The sequence below is a fragment of the Megascapheus bottae genome, chromosome 10, assembly GCF_031878675.1.
Source record: "Megascapheus bottae isolate mThoBot1 chromosome 10, mThoBot2.hap1, whole genome shotgun sequence".
Classification (NCBI taxonomy): Eukaryota; Metazoa; Chordata; class Mammalia; order Rodentia; family Geomyidae; genus Megascapheus; species Megascapheus bottae.
This window is the reverse complement of record NC_143518.1, coordinates 50,921,742-50,937,695: the sequence shown is the minus strand read 5'-3', so window position 1 is coordinate 50,937,695 and position 15,954 is coordinate 50,921,742. Positions and strand designations below refer to the sequence as shown.

Here is a 15,954-nt window from a genome sequence, read left to right as displayed (position 1 = left end):
TAATGAACTACCATAGAAGCTTCAAATAGAACAAGTTTATCTTAGGCTGGGAGTTTGGCCTAGTGGTAGAGTGCTTGCCTAGCATGCATGAAGACTGGGGTTTGATTCCTTGGTCCCACATACATAGAAAAAAAAAAAAAAGCGGCTGGGAATTTGGCCTAGTGGTTAAAGTGCTTGCCTAGCATGCACAAAGACCCAGGTTCGATTCCTTGGTACCACATACATACAAAAAAAAAAAAAAGCTGGAAGTGGTGCTGAGGCTCAAGTGGTAGAGCTCTAGCCTTGAAAAAGTCCAAGGACAGTGCTCAGGCCCTGAGCCAAAGCCCAGGACTGACAAAAAAAAGAAAAAAAAGAAAAAAAAAAGCCAAAAGTGGTGCTGAGGCTCAAGTGCTAGAGCGCTAGCCTTGAAAAAGTCCAAGGACAGTGCTCAGGCCCTGAGCTCAAGCCCAGGACTGGCAAACAAGTTTATCTCACCTTTCTGGAGGTTATAAATTTTAAAGAGGTCAGTAAATACAGGTGACAAGAGGGCTACAGTCCTTGGGCAAACTCTAAATGGGACAAAAGAAAAAAATGTAAGAAGAGCCTTCTCAGAACCACACTGTAATGAATCTATTTCTTGGCCTTTTCCAGTTACTTGAAGCCACCTGCATTTTCTGGCTCCGGGTGCCTTCCTCCATCCTCAAGGATGGTATCAAAAGCACAAACCTTGCTTCTGTCATCACTTCTGTTACCACATCCCTCATCACATTTGATCTGGCTCTCCTGACTCTTCTTAGAAGAGCCTTGATAGATTGGATCCACATTTTTCCATCTGGCTTATCCAAGATAATCTCTCCATCTCAAGATCCTTCATTGTATCTGCAAAATCTGCCATATAAAGTCTTCACAGTTCTGAGGCTTAGAACATGGATATCAGAGACGAGTGTCTCAAAAATTTGTCTGCCTGGCCTGGAGGTAAACTGTGATCCTCAGATCTCACCCTCCTGGGTAGCTAAGGTTATAGGCTCCTGGCCCTGTTATTTGATTTTCTTAGACCTTTTTTCAGGGTGGGGGGTCATGGGGCTTGAACTCTGGCTTGGGTGCTGTCCCTGAGCTCTTCAGCTCAAGTCTACCACCCTACCCTGGAGCCACAGCCCCACCTCCCATTTTTTCTAGAGATTAATTGGAGATAAGTCTCTCTCAGCTTTGTATTGCCCGGGCTGGCTTTGAACCGTCATCCTCAGATCTCAGCCTCCTGAGTAGCTAGGATTTCAGCTATGGGCCACCGACCGGCTTATTTATTTATTTATTTTTTAACTAAAAGCAAAGCTCTCAAATGGGCAATGCATCATTTATAGATTTTTTTTGGGGGGGTTGGGGAGGAATGTAGCCTAGTGATAGAGTGCTTGCCTAGCATGCATGAAGTCCTGGGTTCGAATTCCTTGGTGCCACATAGGAAAAGCCAGAAGTGGTACTCTGGCTCAAGTGGTAGAGTGCTAGTCTTGAGAAAGCTCAAGGACAGTGCCCAGGCCCTGAGTTCATGCCCAAGACTGTTTACGGGAACATTGTCAGATACTTGTATACTTTTCCGACACATATAGGTGGGGAAAAAATGCTGTCAACTGCAATTTTAAGACATCATTGGTTGTAGTTAGGCACTGTGTTCGGAGCAGACATATGAAATCAATATAAACATAGGAACTGGCTCTGGTTCTATTCACTAGTAAACCACTCATTTATACCCCATTTTAAATTTATCTTGTACAGTTCTTTATCCTTCTTCTCATTTATCCACTCAATAACAGCTCCAGTTCCTGTAAAATCAATTCCAAATGGGGTAGCATGGCATATTTAACATTTTGTATCGTCTCCTCCATCATTACCCTCAAATTTTTATACTACCCTGGGATCTGTTTCCTTCAATTCTGTCCATCTTAATTTTATTCCAAAAATTTTTACTCTTTCTTTGGAATATGTATTGTTCCCCTGAGTATTTAATTGTTATGCATTATAATTGATGTTTTGCAAATGTCTCCTAGCCAAAAGTTCTTTAAAGAAAAAGCCATTTTATCTTGAAACTACCTACATCTTATAGTAGTCTCATAACATACCAGATTTAGCTTAATAGTTTCAGACACAGTCATGCGATATTTTGTAATTCTGTTTACACTCCTTTAAAAAAGTATGAAGCATTATTTGTAAATTTGATATTTATAACTACTCATAGGTCTTTATCTCAACTTTGCCATTTTTCATCCACACCACTATCCTTTTTGCCATTCTTGGGGCTTGAACTCAGGGCCTGGGCACTGTCCTGGGCTTTCTCACTTGAACCAGAGCACCATCTCTGGCTTTTTCTGTATATGTGGCTGTGGAATCAAACCCAGGGTTTTGTGCATGCTAGGCAAGCACTCTACCACTAGGCCTTGCTGCTGGTCCCACCATATTCTTTTTTGGGGTTGGTCTTGGGACTTGAACTCTGAGCTTGGGCACTGACCCTAGAATCTTCAGCTCGAGGGTAGTGCTCTACCACTTTGAACCACAGCACCACTGTTTTCCAGTGATAAATTGGTCTTACAGACTGGGCTTGGCTTTGATCCTGATCTCAGCCTCCTGAGTAGCTAGGATTACAGGTGTAAGCCACTGGTGCCCAGCTAGCTGTCTGTATTTTTTTTTAATTGTATCATTGGGGACTATCCCTTTTAAACAGCAATTTCCCTTTCAACACCCAAAACCCACTTATTTCTCATAACCCACCCTGATCCAGGAGAGGCCACATGCACAGAACCAAGTAGGTATTAAAATTAGTTTATTTTTCTACTTAACTCTTTAATAAATGAGAAGGAAACACAGTAGTCTGTCTCATATAGAACATTTATAATACATAACGATCCATAAAGCCTCATGGTGAGGTAGGAACAGCTTTGGAAAATAACACAGTCATAAAACGTACAAAAGGTTAGGAAAAATGTTGTAGCACTAGACATTTTATCTGCATCTGCACTGAGATGATAGCTGCATTTAACTGCACGGAATCGAGCCCAGAAGATGGGCCACAGCAGACACAACAACACACCAGGGAGGTTTCTAAAGAATCACAGAATACACTGATATACACTTCATTGTGCTGTTTCAAGGCAGAACCATAACATGGCAATTGGTGTCATTTTATACATAAACACACATGAATTGTATGTTACATTCCCATCAGCATCTTATGCCAAAGACACTGAACCTTTAAAAATTTTTGGTTTAAAAGTTTAAATTCAATAACATACAAAAAGCTCTTGTGCCAGTGGAAATGACTGCTAAAATATTCCAGAGCTTGTTAGTAAAGCAAAATAGCATTGCCACATTTCGGTAGAGCTACATCAAAATAGTGCTATTACAACTCCCGTTTCAGAGACAGTGAAACACTGTATGACAGTTTTAATTTAAAAAAAAAAAACAACAACAACACACAAAAAGCCCTCCACCACCTCCAAGACTTTAACACTGTTTTATCACTTAACTGAAACTCAGCATTAAAATAAATATTTTTATGTTGTAGAATTTTTTTCCATATCTGTGTGATTGTTTTAAGACAGCAGGTTAATGACATTTATCACTCAAATGATAACCAGCTACAAAACAGTAGAAGTCTTCAATACCAGTTACCCTACTAAATACTTCACATTAGGCTCCATAGGTCTTTTCCCTCAAAACTTTGAAATTAACTGAGAATGCTAACAAGACACAAACATGTTAATTCACATAGCCTTCCACCTACTGTCCCTTTCCAAGGTGCACTTGACAGAAATTTTTCCTATTCAAATTACATACCTTAGGATATACTTATTCAGCATTTTGTTTTCTAAAATGCTAAAATACATACTGCAAAAACTTTCAGGATTTTGTTTTCCAGGCTCTAGTCCATATTTTTACAATTGTAGATATACTCCTCTGGAGAAGAAGAAACAGTCATGCCAGCTACAAGCTGACAAGGGAGAAGTAAATCTCTTACTAAGGCTGCATTTGGCTTGGAAAAATTTCTGGTGGGTTTTCTGGAGGGTGCATGCAACGTAGCACCCTCGTTCTCAATAAACTTAAAAGAGATTGCAGACGTTTCCTAAATGCATATTCTACACTGATCTTGCTCAAATATGAACGAGGTGACAGGAAAGATGTGATTCCTCAAACTGATGCAGTGTTGTTAAACAGCATATTTGAACAATAGGATTAAGTCTCCAAAGAATTCAGGGTATGTCCCTTATTTTCTCTCAAGAAGCTATTTTGGAAAAGACAAATTTTTTACAAAAACACTTAAATAGAACAGTATGCCTTTTTTTCCCCCTTAAAGATAATGCTAATAGCTAAAAATGGGTTAGAAAGTGCATTGTAAAGAAATAAATAATTCTCTGCTAAAACTCAAAAGGTGAAGTCAGTGCCCACTGATTTTGCAATGACAAAGTCCTTTCAAAATAAGAAGCTCCTATGGTACCACTGTTCCATGTAAGCTACTTAAGAGTAAGAAAGTGAAATAACTAAAACCTCAATGCTATCATCTAAGCACTTTTGAAAAAGAAAACACAGCCCTTGTTCCATGCTTCTATGCCATTTCTAAAAATTCTTACTCTGATGTCTTATACTTGGGTGTTAACTTAAACAGCATTTGTAAAGAAAACCCCATTGGATGTAATACATTTACTAGTTATCCTATATATTGTATCATTGCTGAAATGTTTACATAACATTGTTTTAAGATCTTAAAACATTCTGTAAAATGTTAACTTAGGAATGTGCATGATACAGTACAATTTGCAGCTCTCAGTTTTCCAGATAGATCCCTCAAATCTCATATTTAAAAACCAAAAAACCCAAACCTTTCTGTAAAACTCAAAGTAACTAGCAGTTAAAGAATTACACAATACTAAGTAAGAGCATCAAAAGATCAAGGTGTATATTGCAAATTGGCAGGTTATGGTTTTGGCCCATTATAGTAAATCCAAGTTTACAAACTACATTCCTAAAATTACCCTTCGCAATGGAAAAATTGACTGTTCTTAAATAGGCCCATTGCCAGCAATAGGCTGATACCAGGGGAAAAACACACCATTTACCACAAAAAGATCATCCCTTTAAAAAGTAACTGTATTCCAACACTTTCATCTTAAGACCTATTAAGCAATGCATTATTTCAAACCCCAAAAAGGTAGCCTTCCCAAAAGTAGTAAGCTATAAAAGTTACTCAAGTAGTCAGAATACCTTGCTTCTAGAAAAATAGAGCTATACATGATAACTGACATTAATATCCATTCTTTTGAGGACAAAAATCTACACTTTCTTCACAAAGCATAACCCTTTGCTATCAAGAAAAATATAACTTAAATACTCTTAAATATTTGTGTGGGATTTGACATCTATAGCAATAATGAAATAGCCAAGAATAATTTTCTGCATAGATATTGTGATATCCTGCAGAATAGTCCACTGATGGAAGAACTAAGCAATGTCAAGACACAATGACTTGTAGAAGCTTAATTTTCTTTCTTAATTATTTTGTTTTCTAAGAACTTAACATCCAAATTTCATTAACCATCTGATATTCTTTTCTCTCAAGTCAGTGGCTCCTGGCACATCACAAGCATTCTCATTGTGCTTGAAAAGCTGTTTAAATCTATTCACGATTACACATCATGAAATGACTTTTTGACTGATATCTTATTCGTTAACACAATTTAGAAGATTATATTAAAAGTTGCCTTTAGCAGGCTAAGTCAACATTCTTAAAAATATTTGGATGTTTGTGAGTAATCTTTCAGTTGTTTCTAATAACAGTCTTTCTAAGACAGTAATGCTGGTGAACATGTCCATGTTTTAGACCAACTTTGGTAGACTAAAAAAAGTTGAAAATCTCAAAATAGTTTCAAGTTGTAGTCTGAATATTAACATAATAATCGAAATAATGAGTTTAGTAAACTTTCTTCCCTGCTCTTATTCCTTACATGCCCTATTATGTGTAAACTATAATTGTTTATTATGTCAGTTTCTTAGATTAATACTCAGAAATATGGAATACAGAACATAGCTAATCTTATTTCCCGGAATAGTCATGAGTCACTCTTAAAATATTCTGCCATTATGCTATATAATGATCTCAAAGGACAAGTAAATATTACCTAAAATGTTAAAGGAAACAAACTTGTTGATGATTTCAAAGGTCTACCAATTATAAGTCTCTAAAGAATAACAATGGGGGGAAAGAAAAGCAAAGATATTCCAGTAACAATTTTATTTATCCCCCTAATTTTTTTAGCATAGGAAAACCAGAAATCAAATGTCATTATGCCATATAAAGGTTTATACTTACTTTAAACAAAAATGTAACAAAGTGTTAAAACTGGCTTTCAAAACTGTTACACATAGCTGTGCTCTGCACTAGTAATCACAAAGTTGTAATATGTTCTTACAAAAATAGAATTAACCTGTGTGACCAGACAAGGACTTCAATTACACTACTTGGCAAACTTAGAATTTCAATGGAGTCTTTTTCCTCTTGCAGTTTTAAGCAAAAGTCAAATATCACATCTTTTTCAAGACTCACAAAGATGATTCAGGTTGTTTGTTTGGCACTTTTTTAATCTCTATCACAACAGCAGGGATGCCTTCAGATTTAGTCCTCTTGGGCTTCTTCTCTAGATTGTCACTAAGTTCTAAACAAGAAATGCTAACTGCTGGGGACTTTTCTGCATCCTTTCCCGAAAGGGCTTGTGGCCGTGACCCACAACATTGCTTCAAAGCACACTGAGTTCTGCAGGCAAGTTCACACGGGACCACACCTGACTTAGAACCTACACTAGCAAATTCAGGCTGAATGGTAGTAGCATGAATTCCGTGATTATGAAAAACGTCTTTAATGGTTTTAGCCACCTGCATGTATGATGCTGGGTCTTCACATTTTATGTGAGCAGTGGCAATTATTCTGCTTCCAGCAAGTTGCCAAACATGTAATTCATGAACTTCCTCAACTCCTTCAACAGCTCGAAGTTCTTTTAACAAATTTCGGATATCGATCTGTTTAGGAACAGTTTGTAGAAGAATAAGAGCAGATTCCTTAAGTAATGGATAAGTTGTGTAAAGAAGTATACAAACCATTACAATACAAAGAGTTGGATCTAAATACAGCACCCAGCAGGGACCAACCTCATGAACTGGTGCATAAGTATTATTCATTTTTTCTACAAACATTTGGCAGGGATCAGAGGAACACGGGTTCACACAAAAGTCTGTTTCAGAACAACCTTTCCAAGAAGAGTAAAAGACCAAGGCATTTACTACTACAATCACTGAACCCAAAGCATCTCCGAGGACATGCAGAAAAACTCCACGCATGTTGAGTTGTCCAGCCCTGTCTTCTTCTTCCAGTTCCATGCGCTCAGGTTCTCCAATAAGATTCCCATTCACTTGTACTTCCACTGAATCATCATTTCTGGGTTTTTCTGGATCTACAAATAAAAAAGATACATACCAATTCAAAGCATCTAGATAAACATGTATCTTGTTCCATCCCTTTCAAGTGAGAAAGGTAAAAAAAAAAATTTTTTCATAAAGCACAATAAAAGCATGCTCAGAGAAATGTAATAAAAGCTGATACTCTGGGAACAGGGCTAGCTTTCCTCCACCCTCTACTCCCTCTCCTTCCCAAAAAAGAAAATAAAAAGTATCTTTTCTGAGGGAACCTGATCATGTGGATATGCTGCTGCATTCTTTTTCAACTATACAAGGAAAATATGAATTTGAAGACTATCATTCATTAAATATAGCTGTCTACTAATTAGTCTACTAACAGAAAATGCCTGACACTGAACTCTGTCACTTATGTTGATTGAGAATAAAACCAATTTTAAACATTTATCATGAACATAAATCAGCAGTCAAGGATATTATTAGTAAAATTGTAACTAGTAAAATGATTACCACCTACTCTAAAAGCTTTTAAGTCCAAAGTATTGATCTCTTAAAGGAATTGCACTACATATGGGAGGTAGCTTAATTTGCTTTGGAATAATGCCCTGCCAACCTAAATCAGAAGAAACCCACCTACTATTAATTAAGGCTTTTCAAGGTACAAGTTGCACTTCACTAACAGGAAATTTATGATACTTGGGTATGACAACTAGACAAACACAAGTGGGACAAAACGGAACAAACCAGAAACTACTTTTAACATCCGAGTTTGGGTTGTAATAATTCTTTTTCATATTTCCCAACATTTACTCCCCAGATTTCTATTAAGAGCATTCTAAACATTTTCAGAACGAAATGAACTCGTATGAGAAAATATATGACACCAATACATTACCATCACTTATTATTTTAGCACCATTAGAAAAATCCTAGAGAAGTAAACGTTAAACATGCCCAGACAGATCCCTAAAGCCTATGATTTTTAGGGATTAGGGGACAATTAACTGGAAACATGCACTGCTGTTCATAAAGGAAACCTTTAACCAGGGTTTATAGGCTCTGAATACACCACCACGAAACTTGTTCAACGTGCCTAAGCGCTACTTTAGCAGAGTTAAGGTTTCCAACATCCCCCAAACTAAAGATGATGGGGGTGGATGGGGGATGGGGGCGGGGAGAAGGGATGGTCGGTTTCCCCAGAACGAAAATTGGGAAGCATTTCTAATCCCAACAGACCCCGAAACGCTCAGATTCAGTGCTGGCCACACAAACCAGGACGGCTTAGAAGCCAGCCAAGTGCGATGAGGTGGGCAGCCAGGAGGTGACAGTCGCCTCCGGACCCTTCCTCCTACCAGCAGACCCTAGGCCTCCAGACTCAGATACCCCAGACGCCCCCCCCCACCCCCGCCCGGCTCCTCCCCGCCTCGGCTGGCTCCGGGTGCGGGGCGTGGTGGGAGGCGGCGGGCGGCGCGCGGCGGGCAGCAGGGGGCGTGCGGGCCGCCCCGCCCCGGGCCGAGCGGGAGGGTCCCCGACTCCCAGAGGTCCCGGGGCCAACCACCTGCGGCGGACGCCGCCCCCCCGCTCCCCGCTCACCTGCTGGGTCTAGTTTCATCCCGTTGGAGTTGCTGGCGTTGGCCACCAGGGTGTTGGTCTCCTCCTGGTCCGGCCCGGGCTCGCCAGGCGCCGCGTTGCCCTCGTCGTCCCCGGTCCGGCTGGTCTTGACCCGGCTGGCCTTGGGGAGGCCGTGGCTGTGGCCGTGGCCCCCGTGCGAGTGGCCGTGGCCGCCGTCCTGGCCGAAGCCGCTGTGGTGGTGGAAGAGGCAGAGCCCCAGCACGTTGACCATCAGCCCGGCCACGCCGACCCCGAGGACGATCAGCGGCTGCTGCATCTCGTGCGGCTCGATGAAGCGCTCGATGGCCTCGAGCAGGATGGCGAAGCAGAGGCCGGTCAGGAAGATGGCGTTCACCAGGGCCCCCATCACCTCGGCCCGGATCCAGCCGAACGTGTTCTTCTGGGTGGCGTGGGTCCGGCGGGCGAAGCGCTCGGCCACCAGCGCCACCACGAGCGCCAGCACGTCCGACAGCATGTGGAAGGAGTCGGAGAGCATGGCGAGCGACTCCGTCACCCGGCTCACCACCACCTCCAGCACCATGAACATGAAGGTCAGCATCAGCATGCACACCAGCCGGCCGCGGTTGCGCCCCCAGCACCCCATGGCGGCTGCCCGGGGCGCCCCGCACCCGAGGGGAGACCGCGGAGGGACCCCGCGCCGGCCCCGGAGGCGCCGGTCCTACGAGCGGACGCCGAGGCCCGGCGCGGCCCCCACACCGGCGGCGGGGCGGAGGCGGCGGCAACGGTGGCGGCGGGGAGCCGCGGCTCGCGGAGCCCGAACAGGAGCCGGAGCGGGCGGACTGCGGGGCGAGGGCGGCTGGGAGCTCCGCGCCGAGAAGGCTCGGAGCATCTGAGGGCTCTCGTTACCGGTCTCCTCCGCGGCGGCTGGACTGAGGAGCTTACGGCTGAGGCGCTAAAAAAGGCGGCGGTGACGGCGGCTGCACTCGGCCCGGTCTCCGGCGCCTTCTTCGCCGCCACCCCCCGCCCGCCTTTGCAGACGGTTTACAAAAAAACTTTGCTTTGCACTCGGAACCCCCGTTTTCACACGGACCCGAGCGTGACAAGGCCCCAGGCGCCCCGCCCTCCAGGCTCGGCACGCTTTCCCATTGGCCAGGATGCCCTCACGACAGCCGGCGCGTCCCGCCCAGCTTCGATCGCTATTGGGTAAAACAGCAGAAGGGGCGGGAGCGGGCGGGGTCTAGGGTGTAACTGATGGAGGCGGGGCCTTTCCCTCCGGGAGCGGGGCGTGGGCCGGGGGCCGTGGCCGGGTGCAGCGGCGGGCGTCGTGGGGGGAGGGTCGAGGTCGCGGGCCGCGTGCAGCGCGGTGGGGGGAGGGGCGGGGCGCGGGCGGGCCGGGGCCTCCGGCTGAAGCGGTGCCCTGGCTTCCCGCGCCGCGGGCCCGGGAGGTGGGGGGGGGGGCGGCCCCTGCACACCTGCGCGGCGGGGCTGCCGACAGACTTTGATCCTCCGAGTCGCGTCCACGTGGGGGCGAGCGGCGCGGCGGCGCGGCGGCCGGGTGACAGCTCGGCGGCCTGGGAGGGGCGGGGAGGGGAGCGGGGCCTGCGGGAGAGCCGTAGGGCGCGCCTCCCTCCGGTCCCAGGAGCCGGGCGTGAGGCCCGCGGGCTCCTGAACAAGTTGTGGCTGCTAAACTCTGGTAACTGACTCCGCACCTCCGCCGGGCATCAGCCCCGGCCAGGGTCCCAACCCGGTGTGTCAGTGTTTGGAGATCCCATCACCGTGTCCCCAGGTAACCTTGGGTAGAGGTGGGTATTTCTGCCACTGATTCTCCAAGGGCAGCTTAGGGCCCAGACTCCAGGTGAGTGACTCCGGGCTAGCCCCCCTCGCCTCGCTACACCTGTTTCTTCACCTAGATAGTTAAGAATCCGCCAAGTGGAACTCGTAGGAGTCCATCTAACCCCGAAATTCCATTGCTCTATGATTTCACACTATTTATAGACTACAAACAGCAGAACCCTGTGCTGGCTGCTGGCGGGGGGGAGGGCAGCAAGAATTCAGAAAGCACTCTCTCCGATTGGACGTTCATTTTCATGATGAAATACTCCTGACAAGCTAGCAACACCAGATTGAGTGCAATATATATATATACATATATATACACATATATATACATACATATGATGTGTGTGTATGTGTATTGTAGGCATACATGCATATAGGTTGAGTGGGGATTAATCTGGAACTGATTTTTCTGATTCAAGGTCTCCTGAATCATTTAAGGGTGGCCTAAGCTGAACCCCAAGTGCCTTAACACAGCCTTTGAAGGGCCTTCCCCTCTCCCCCCACCTCTCTTATAACTGATATATAAGGCTTGTGTGGAATTATGTTATTTTGAGGTTCTTTTTTTTTTTTTTTTCTGGCCAGTCCTGGGCTTGAGCTCAGGGCCTGAACACTGTCTTTGGGCTTTCTCAAGTCTAGAGCTCTGTTACTTGAGCCACAACACTTCCGGCTGTTTTTTTTTTTTTCTTGTGGGTCCTGGGGCTTGAACTTGGCCTGGGCACTGTCCTTGAGCTCTTCAGCTCAAGGCTACCACCCTACTCTTGAGCAAAGCCCCACTTCCCTTTTTCTAGCGATTAATTGGAGAGAAGAGTCTCTGGTCCTTTTGTATCCAGTCTGGCTTTGAACCTTGATCCTTAGATCTCAGCCTCCTGAGTAGCTAGGATTACAGGCCTGAGCCACCATGCCAAACACTTCCAGCTTTTTCTATGTGTGTGGTACCTAGGAATCGAACCCAGGTCTTCAAGTGTGCTAGGCAAGCACTAGGCCAAACTCCTGGCCCGCAGGGTGCTTGCTTGCTTGCTTGCTTGCCTGCCTGCCTGCCTGCCTGCCTGCCTGCCTGCCTGCCTGCCTTCCTTCCTTCCTTCCTTCCTTCCTTCCTTCCTTCCTTCCTTCCTTCCTTCCTTCTTTTTCTTCTTTCCTTCCTTCCTTTCTTTCTTTCTTTCTTTCTTTCTTTCTTTCTTTCTTTCTTTCTTTCTTTCTTTCTTTCTTTCTGCCTTTCCTGGGCCTTAAACTTGTGGCCTAGGTGCCATCCCTGAGCTTCTTTTGCTCAAGGCTAGTGCTCTACCACTTTGAATTACACATTACTTCAATTTTTTCTGAGTTGTTTATTGGGAGCTAAGAGTCTCACAGTTTCCTGCCCAGGCTGGCTTCGAACTATCAGATATCAGCCTCCTGTGCAGCTAGAATTAGAGGCATGAGCCACCCGTCTAGCTAGGTATTTTTATTTCTACTTTGTATTTTTTTATTTTAAAATATTTTCATTTCTACTTTTTCCTCATGTGTACATGATTTATTTCTCATTTCCCCATCCAGACTGAAGCACTGGATTTTATCTTCTGCTTTTATTTTTCTGGCGTAGAAAGCATGAAGGAAAGTTTCCAACACTGCACTGTAATCCTAGCCACTCAGAGGATCTGAAGATCATGGTTTGAAGCCAGCCAGGGCTGCAAAGCCCAAGAGACTCTTACTTCCAATGGATAATAGAAATAGCTAATGTGAGGTTGTGGCTCAAATGGTAGAGTGCTAGCCTTGAATGAACAATAAAGGAGCCCAGGGGCAGGGTCCAAGCCCCAGAGATCAAGTCCCAGGATCCTCAAAAAAGTGGGGGAGGGTGTATGAGTGTACCTTAGTTGGAAGCCCTGGATTCAGATCCCTTTAACATTGGTGGTCAAGTGGCAATTTCCCCCTGACCACATATAAATATAGCTTTAAACCTCCTTCCAACCAGTACCTTTTAGGTAGCAATTTGGAAGCTGGTTGTGGTTTAAAATATCCTCGAATCCTTATAGGACTGATAAGAGGCAGTTGGCTAACCATTTTGCCTCTGGCTAGAGGTTGCCATGTGTGGCCCTTTATTTAAAATAAATTCTTCCACACATAAGAATTTTATACCCAAAGAAGAACAGACACAAAAGACAAGCATGGGCCACAAACAAGGTAGCAATTTTTAACTCCTGAACTGATAGCTGTTTAGACTTACTTAAAAGGTTTCATACTACAGCTACTTAAGAGACCCTCCTTGTCTATACCTTTGAATCATTTCCCTGGTAACTTGCTGTGTTCCTTCATGACTGGGTGGAGATGGGTAGGGGTGAGGCAGGACTTAGTTCAGGAAATAGGAATCGGATCCCAGAACTCTAGAGACAGTAACACCTCTTACACAGCAGCAAAACATTTCAAACTTGGCTTCTCCTTAGCATTTTGTCGGCAAAGCACCTTAGTAAGCTTGACTCGAGATTTTCTTTTTTTCTCATTGGCCCAGCAATTTTAACACCATCCAAGTAAATTAAAATGAAGGTAAGCCACACCATTCACAATACCCATCGAGGTTTCCGTCCCTGGTGGAATAAAATGCTTTAGCTTTTTCCCCCTACTTTTGGAGAAACCTTCTGGTAATTTGCTTAGCATCCAAACAGATTAAACTCATCATACCTTAATGATGGGGAAATAAGACTCTTCTTGGAAAAAGACTGCCAATTTAAATACAAGTCAAAGGAATAACACTTTCTATAATCTCATCTCTCTGAATGTCTGCTGTCTGTGAAAGGTAGGAAGAACATTGTAGAATTCTTGTAAAAGCCACCAAACAAACATCTCTGAATTTTAGTGATCAAAAAACAGTGTCTTAAGTTGTGGCTTATTTTATAGACAGAAGAGCAAAACGGCAGGAAAACTAGATTGTTGATAATGTATCACATCTAATGCTAAAGCTGGAAAAACTGATGGGAAAATTAGGCTTTGATTTTTAGTTTTTCATCTTTCAGAATGAACTTGAATAATGATTGCAGATATGAACTGAAATCTCTAGCAACAACATGAATGCCAAGACTGTATATATATATATAGCTGTTCCCAGAGGAAAGGGCACTAGAACAAAGAATAAACAAGTAACAATGTAGTAATAAAACCCAGAAACAGTACAAAAGGTCTCAGAGGCATAAGGAAAACTACATGAAAGAAACCCTCAAAGCAGGAAGCCCTCTGGAAGGAAAGGGGCAAACAGCAATAATGTGAAGAATAGAATGTATTAAATAAGCCCAGGTCAGAGCCAGGCTTTTTTTTTTTTGGTGGGTCATGGGGCTTAAACTCGGCCTGGGCGCTGTCCCTGAGCTCTTCAGTCCAAGGCTACCACCCTACCCTTGAGCCAAGCCCCACTTCCTGTTTTTTAGAGGTTAATTGGAGATAAGAGTCTCAGGTCCTTTTGTGCCTGGGCTGGCTTTGAACCTTGATCCTCAGATCTCAGCCTCCTGAGTAGTTAGGGTTACTGGCATGAGCCACTGCGCCAGGCTGGGGCCTGGCTGTTTGTTTGTTCGTTAGGCTAGATAATGGCAGGTGACCATTAGCACCAAAAGGAAATGCTTCTCATGGATATTAAAAATCAGATTTATGGCTGGGGTGCCTTAACTCAGGCCACAGCAACATTTCCAGCTTTTTGTTGGTTGATGGGAGATAAGAATCTCACGGACTTTCCTGCTTTCCGCTGGCTTTGAATTAGGTCCTCAAATCTCAACATCCTAAGTAGCTAGGATTACAGACATGAACATTGGCACCCAACATCTTTGGGTTTTTTGTTTTTGAGATAAGATTGTTTTGCCCAGGCCAATCTGGGCAGTGAGCCTCCTGTGTAGCTTCCTGTATAGCCAGAACAGCATATGCCTGACACCATGTCTATTGAGGATGGAATCTCAGACTTTTCGGGTGGGGGAGGGGGATGGTTTGGTCTTAAACTGTGATCCTTCTGACCTCTGCTGCTATAGCTAAAATTGTATATTTGAGCCAGTCTGAAAAGCCCATTTTTTATTTTATTTTTTAATATTTTTATTGTAATTAATAGAAGGGTTACATTATATTCACCAGATAGAAGGTGCATAACTTCACAAACACTGATACCCTTTCTCATGACATGAAAAGCCTATTTTTAAGACCCTGTAAGTTGTCTATAAAATGACACTAATTCATGAAAGACATGAATTTTAGGATAATCAAAAGTTCATGAGACGTGCCCTTAAAAGTTAACCGTGTGCTTCACTTGCACTTCTTTTTAGGGAGGGGTTGGAATTACGAGGATAGAAGGTGGAGTGACCTGTTTGGTATTTTGAGGTGGTACCTTCTCAGCCACTTATTGGGGCCCACATGAATCTAGGCTGAGTTCTCAGCCAGCAGATTGACTTTTTTTTTTTCTTTTCCATTTCAGCTTCTGAAAATTCATTCATTTGCCAGCCAACTCCCTTCAGCTGACTCCCTTTTACTAGCTAGGGTGAGTGAGCTCATGATTTCCCGGTCTCCTTTGCAATTCCCTATGAGGCAAGGTCTCTGGGAAGCAAGGCTGCATGGGAGAACAAAACCAGATCCCTGAGAGTCAGACCTTTTGTGGGGAGGGCACCTCAGGTCTCTCAGGCTGTCCCCAAATATCTGCCATACCCTCTAGCTACTCTGTGTGGCTGAGCCTGTGATCCTTCAAAACCCAGATCTGGTCATCACAGAAACACATCCTCCACCACACCATCACAGCTGAGACCCTCCAGGCTGCACAGTGCTGGGGGTAGGAGAAATAGTTTTGGCATCTAGCCTTGGCTACAATGTCCCTTCCAGCCTCTTGACATCTCCAACGGACAGAACTAGCTTTCTCTACCACTGTGAATCTCGCCTATGGATGCACTGTTCTCTCCCTGGAGACCTCTTCCTCTTCCCCACAAGAATTCTTACTCCTGTAGCTCAGCTCTCAGTTCAAGGGTCACTTCCTCAGGAATTCTCCCCTAACCCCTCAAAGCTAGGTCAAGTCACAGCAGCACAAGTCCTCTGGACTCATTGCCAGCTCTTTTGTAGTACTTAACAAATATGCAAATTTTACATTAAACTGGGAATTTGGTTAAAGCATTTTCTCACCAGTGTATCCTGAAC

At 44.1% G+C, this 15,954-nt stretch overlaps 1 protein-coding gene across 1 annotated transcript; it reads right to left on the bottom strand.

The window, feature by feature from the left end:
• Positions 1 to 2,839: 2,839 nt before the first annotated feature.
• On the bottom strand, positions 2,840 to 10,899 carry LOC150058430 (proton-coupled zinc antiporter SLC30A1). The gene is made up of 4 exons (XM_090341247.1): positions 10,707 to 10,899; positions 10,470 to 10,568; positions 9,019 to 9,949; positions 2,840 to 7,463 (listed from the first exon to the last, which is right to left on the bottom strand). Exons 3-4 carry the CDS (start codon positions 9,638 to 9,640, stop codon positions 6,559 to 6,561), a joined length of 1,527 nt encoding a protein of 508 aa, XP_090197373.1. The 5' UTR covers positions 9,641 to 9,949; positions 10,470 to 10,568; positions 10,707 to 10,899; the 3' UTR covers positions 2,840 to 6,558.
• Positions 10,900 to 15,954: the final 5,055 nt, after the last annotated feature.